The following is a 6000-nucleotide window of genomic DNA, read 5'->3' as shown; positions in this document are numbered from 1 at the left end:
CACGTGGGCCACCCAAACAAAGGCTGAGCCGCGTGACCAAACTCGCGCGCGCGGACCCATTAGGGCAGGCGCGCTCCCGCAGGCCCGGGCGCCAGCGGCGCGGGGGGCGGGGCGGGGGCGGGGCCCGGCGCGGGGCGGCCCCTTTAAGGCGCGGCGCGGGGGGCGGGGCCCGGCGCGGGGCGGCCCCTTTAAGGCGCGCCGCGGGGCGGGGCTGTGCGAGGAGCCCGGGGGCTGCGGGCAGCGCGCGGGGCGGGGCGGCGGCTGCGCAGCCCGGGCCGGGGGCGCGCAGACTCCGCGCAGCGGGACGCGAGCGCGCGACCTGGCCCCGCCGCCGCCGCCGCCGCCGCCGCCTCCGCGCTCGTGGCCGGGACCCGCGGGGCCGCCTCCTCCGCGCTCCCCGGCGCCGCTGGGCTCCCGGGCGGGCGGCAGGTGCAGTGCGGCCGGGCGGCCGGCGAGGCGGGCGCCGCGGCGGCGGGTGGATGAGAGTTGGCCCCGATCTCCGCTCCGGGTAAGCGGCGCGCGCGCGCGGACGCCCACACGGACCTCGGCGGACACCCGGACACGCTCCCGGCACGGGCCGGCCAGGGCCGCGACCCGACGCGCCCCGCCACGTTCTCCCCGCGCCCGGAGCCCGCGGCCCGCTGAGCAGGGCCCCGCGCGGGCGCGCCCCGACACACGCCCCCGGGTCCCGCGCGGGCCGGGGGCGCGTCCCGGCGCCCGGTGTCTCCCGGGCTGCGTTCTACTGGGCCCGCCAGGGACAGGAGGACGTTGCGGGGTCCGGGCTGGCGTGGTGGTCGCGGGGCCGGGGGTCGCCGGGGCCAGACGGGGACGTGGGCTCGGCGCGTGTCGCCTTCCCGACCCACTCTGTGAGGGCACAGGAGAGGAGGGAGCCCCCCGGGACCTGCGACCTCCGTGACGACCCTGCCAAAAAGTTGTGGGCCTTCGCCCACTCCTCACACCTCTGTTTGTGCCTCCTCCTCTGCCTTTGTCTGGGACTGCTGGTCAGCGGGGCTCTGCTGGGGCCCAGGCCCGTGGGCAGGAGCCGAGGTGGGGTGTAGCGGGGCAGCCCCCAGCCTGGCCCTCATCTGCCCAGAGCAGGCCCTGCGCCCCTGTCAGGGAGGGCAGGGGAGCCAGAGATGGGCCCTGCCCCACGTGGAGGCTCTGTGGCAGGAAGAGCACCCACCACCGGGCTGGAGACCTGGTGGGGGGAGCACCCACGGGAGCCGGGTCCTGCCAGCAGCCCAGGGTCCCCTGAGGCAGGGACCACTGCGTTTGGGGGACCCCCTTTGCAGAGTAGAGTTCCCTTCTTGCCTTCCCCGTGTGGGCTGGTGAGGAGGTCAGAGTTCAGAGCCTCTGCACACACCCAGCCCTGGGGCTTGTTGCCCAGCGGGACCTGGCCGGCCGGCCTGGGCTGGGCTGCAGTGAGCGGCGGGCTCAGGAGGCCCCGGCCACGCTCCTGCTCTGACCTTGGGCAGTTGAGCCTGTCTGTGTCTCAGTTTCCCCCATTCCCGGGCGGGGGGGAGGGGCAATGGGGCACACCCAGCGCAGAGATTGAGCGCCCAGGCCAGGCCGGGAGTGCCCTTTGCCCCCTGGGCGGCCATTGTTTCCCTGGCTCTGCCCCTCCCGTGCCCTGGGCCTGTTTGGGGGCAGGCAGTCTGGCTGGGAGAGTGTGTTCCAGGAATGCCCCTGCCCCTGCTCTGCCTGGACAGCGCTGGGCTCATGGTGGGACTGCCCGCTTGGGCCCGGGGACCGGCAGGTAGGCGTCCCCAGCCTCTAGATGGGTGCCACCCCCGCCTGTGCCCTTCTCTCCTCGGAGCCGCCCTGGCGGTGGGCCATGGGGCCGGCAGTGCCGGTGGCGTGGCCCCTGCCGTGTCTGCCCGCCGCACTCAGGAGAGGTGTTTCCTGGAGACGCAGGGGAAACTCTTGTGGTCCGCTTGGCCCTGGCCCTGTGGGCGGCTCGTTCCGTCCTCCCCCAGCGCGGGCGGCGGGGGGGCCCCACTTGTCTGCGGAGCCCATCCTGGAGTGGGTGTCGGGGAACGAATCAGCCGCCAGCGCCCGTGACCTCCTCTTTCCTCCCCCTCCCCCGGCCTCACCTTTGCCAGCTGGAAACCGGGGTCAGGCTGGTTTCCCTGAATCACCGTTTTCGCTTCTGATAGAGCGCGGCTCGGGCCCAGTGGAAGTGGAGTGTTATTAGATTCCAGCGCTGGTTGCCAGGGGAGGCGGCGAGCCTGAAGCCCGTCCTCTCTGTGTAACAGAGTATCCGAGTGATGCTACATTGTAACAGACCGCGCACCAAACCCAGGCCGCGACCTGATGGGACCCATGTAACTGGAACCCTGGGGGGTGGGGGGCGGGGGGCTCTACTAACGTTTCCATAGTGTCACCCATGTTAGCGGCTGTGCTGCGGGAACCCCAGCACTTCAGGGGCCCCAGTGAGCCCCTCCTAGGGCCCCGCACTCCGTGGGTCGGGAGTTTCCCTCCAGAATCTGGATCTGCCCGAGCTTTGCGAGGGAACGGGGCTCTCACCCGGGAGCGGCCTGGTCCAGCCAGGTGCTCATTTTGGGGGGAGAGCGGACCCCTTGGGGAGCTGGGCCGCCACCCCTGGTGTGGCCTCTGGCTGCCTGCCGTCTCTGCTGCTCGGCCCTCTGGCCCCCCGAGCATGTCAGGGTGGGGGCTCCTGCCTCGTGGCTGCCGTGGGCCCTTGGAGGCCGGGCTGGGAGGCTGCTGTGCCTGTCGTCTGGGGCGGGGGAGACCGTCACTCCCCACAGAGCTCCTTGGTTGTAGAGGGAGAGAAACAGGATGCCAGAGGGAAACATCGATCGATCGATTGATCGCCTTCTGTACGCACCCCCCGCCGGGCACCGGATTTGCAACTCAGGTGTGTGCCCTGACCGGGGGTCAGACCTGTGACCTGTCGGCGCACAGGACGGCACTCCAAGCCGCCGAGCCACACTGGCCAGGGACAAGGAGGCCATTTTTGTCGAGAGCCGAGTGTGGGCTCACGGCCCAGCGGGGCTGCTGCCAGCGCCGGTGGTGGCAGAGCTCCCTGCGCTGCAGGAAGTCACAGGTGAGCCGTGAGCGGTGAGCCGTGAGCAGTGGGGGGACTGCAGGTGCACCTGCTGTGGAGGCAGCTTCTCCCGGCTCGGCCCGGACCGGCGTCTGCGGGAAGCCGCCGGGGTGAGGGCGACCCCTCCGGTGGCGCCTGGCAGGCCTTGGTTTGGGGGGACCGAGAGCCGGCTCAGGCTGTCCGGCGCTGCGTCGGCCTGGGCCTGTGCTTCCTGGAGGTTCGGTGGCATGGCCGTGGCAACTGTGCCGGGCCGATTCTAGAGAACCTGAGGGGTGAGTTCGCGTCTTCCCCGGTCGGTCGGTCCCGTGGGTGTGGGAGGAGGCCCGGGTCCCCGAAGGTGACACTGCCGTGGTGTTTGGAGTGGCCGAGGCGCCACCCAGCCCCCGAGGTGGGGCAGCCCGGGCCCTGCTTGGAGCCGCTGGGCACCGGGAAATGTAATCCGTTAACCTGAGAACTTCAAGGCCGGCTGCTCCGGCTGCTCTTACAGACGGAGGAGGAGGAGGCAAGCGAGGTTCCCTCGTCGGAGAAAACCCGGGGTGTCTGCATGTGGCCCGTGCGCAGGGGCTGGACGGAGACACGGGCTGTAATTCCCTCTAATGATGGTCACCGTCGTGCGGTGTTCCAGTCGTCACCGGGGCTGTGACTGTGTGTGTGAGCGCTGCACTCGGTGCCCTGCGGGTGCACCGGAGGGCGGGACGTGCCGGCCTGTCAAAGACACTAGTGACGGCGCTGGAAATCGATCAATATGTGTTCGGTGTGTTCCATGCGCTGTCCCACGCGGTCCTGGTGACACGCACCGTCACCCCGTCCTGCCGCCTTGGAGGGGCCTGAGACCCCGAGAGGTGGGCCTGGCCACCTGAGTCCCGGGTCGTCCGGGGGCAGGGCTGGGGCGGGGACCGGGGCCGTGGGGTTCCAGACGTGGGGCCGGCTCCCTAGCAGCCCCCTGGCCAGGCTACGCTTCTGGGGGTTTGCGGGAGAAGCACGCGTGAGTGGAGGGACAGTGACGATGACAAGCACGCAGTGACGACCACGGCCCCCCGCCACGGTCTGTGGCGGGGTCTGTAGCAGCTGGAGGTGGCTGCTGACATTGGCTTCCCCTCCCAGCGAGCGAGCAAGCTCTGGCTGAGAGCCGTTAAGCCAAGTCCCCGGGGCCACAGCCGCTGAGCAGCGGAGCTGGTTCAGGGGTTCGGTGGGGAAGGCTCTTGGTCTTGCCGAGTGTTCGTGGGTGGGATACTCCGCCTCTCTGGGCCTCAGCCCACCTGTCAGCCAGCGCCCTGGTCTGCGACTCGGCAGCCAGAGGCCTGGAGGTGGCCCCGGCGGGAGGGGTTGCCCCAGGAGGGAGGAGGAGGAGGAGGAGGAAGGGGGTGGGGGGTCTGCCCCATCCTCAGCACTGGCTGGTGTGGGTGGAGCGGCCGTGGCTGTGTGGGAGTGAGAGCTTCTGGAAAGATCCGTGACACCGGGCCCTGTGACGTGGGGGCGCCCAGAAAGCACTGTGCCTGAGGTGTCCCCTGTCCCTTGGGAATGGGGGGGAGGGCGGCTTGACCCCAAGCCCCTCTAGGCCCCCAAACCCGAGTCAGGCCGAGGGTGGGAGAGGCCAGATGCTCAGGGCACCATGGAGGGCCGCGGGGGCTGGGGGCCCTGGGGAACGGCACCCCCCCTGGGGTCCCCGTGTTCAGGGAGAGGGCTGGAGCTCACTGGGCGGGTGGGCACGTGGGACGTGACCCCAGCCTGCGCCCCAGACGCCGCCCAGGCCGCTGGGCTTCCTTTCCCAGCCCCGCCCCTGCCCTCTGCCCCCTCTGTGGGTGTGGCCACGCCTCTGCTCCTGCCCCTGGCGGGGCGGCCTCCCATGAGCTCCTGTCCCAGAAGCACCTCCTCACTTGCTGCCCCCCACCCCCCGCTTCGTCCCCAGCCCCCTGAGTGTCCCCTCCCTGGTAGCCCGGGCCTCTCCTCTCTCCTCCAGCACTTTTCCCCACACGTCCAGAGCTGGAGCTCTGCACACTTCTGGGGAGTGACTGCATGGACCCACCTTTCTGTGGGAGACCTGGGGTGGCCACGGGCACCCTCTTCTGGCCCGGAGACCCCTCTGCAGCCCAGCCTCCCAGGACCGGCAGCTGCAGCTCTGGGAGCGGCTGGGGAGCCCGGGGGCAGCCGATGGGGCTGGGGGGGATCACGGCTGGGCAGCCAGAGGCGTGTCCGTCTCTCCAGCATCTGTACTGAGGTGTAGCTCACGCGCCGTGCGACCCGCCCACAGGGAGTGCGCAGGCGGCTGGCCCGTGTGCACAGAGTCGGGGGCGCCCCCAGCCCCCCCACTCTAACGCGGGAGCCTTTCCATCGCCCCGGGAGAAACTGCACCCGTAGCTGTCCCTCCTCACCCCCCACCCCACCCCACGTGTCTCTGGCCACTGCTGGCCCCTGCCTGTCTCTGTGGGTTTGCTGCTTCGGATGCGTCTCGTGAATGAGCAACAAGGCCATTGGGTTGGCGGGACGCGTTCTCAACCGCACGGCGCTGCGCGGCAGCAGGGTGGGGCTCTGTGCCTCTCCGGAGGGGGGCCCCCGCTCCCTGGGACCAGGTGACCCTGACCTCCTTCTGTCTGTGTCGAGGTGGGCGTGCTCGGCCTCACCGACACCCAGGGTCAGAGTTCACAGCAGCCCCTTCTGTCGCTGCCGCCACAGTGTGCAGACCCCCGAGCCATTTCACGTTTCCCATTTCGTTTTCAGTGGCTGTTTGTCTGAGCTGCAGTCAGGTCACCTCCTCCAGGGAGCCTTCCTGGCTGTCCCACTCCCCCAGAGTTAGGGCGCCTGCGCTGCTCTCCCCGTGTGCGGCTGTCTGTTGACCTGCCGGCCTCCCAAGCTCCTGGAGGGCAGGGCCCGCTGCCCGGCCTCACGGGACAGTGGCGGGCGGGTGGGTGGGCGGGCGTGTGGGGAATAAATTG

The 6000-nt window shown here is 70.7% G+C and overlaps 1 protein-coding gene across 2 annotated transcripts in view; it reads left to right on the top strand.

Annotated features, from left to right (window-relative positions):
- The first annotated feature begins 261 nt into the window (after positions 1 to 261).
- Positions 262 to 6000, top strand: part of GRAMD4 (GRAM domain containing 4) — a 50173-nt gene continuing 44434 nt past the window's right edge. The window contains exon 1 of one of the 2 annotated variants that reach the window (XM_045834951.1): positions 262 to 508. In XM_045834951.1, coding sequence (XP_045690907.1) covers positions 480 to 508 — 29 coding nt within the window. In that variant the 5' untranslated portion in view covers positions 262 to 479. Of the gene's footprint in view, positions 509 to 1633; positions 1757 to 6000 lie in introns of those variants that run through there. The other variant, XM_045834952.1, reaches the window with a different exon arrangement.

This window comes from Phyllostomus hastatus, unplaced genomic scaffold (assembly GCF_019186645.2).
Source record: "Phyllostomus hastatus isolate PE091 unplaced genomic scaffold, TTU_PhHast_1.1 phas_contig_198, whole genome shotgun sequence".
NCBI lineage: Eukaryota > Metazoa > Chordata > Mammalia > Chiroptera > Phyllostomidae > Phyllostomus > Phyllostomus hastatus.
Note: the sequence above shows the minus strand (reverse complement) of the source record. Positions and strands in the feature narration are given on the sequence as shown.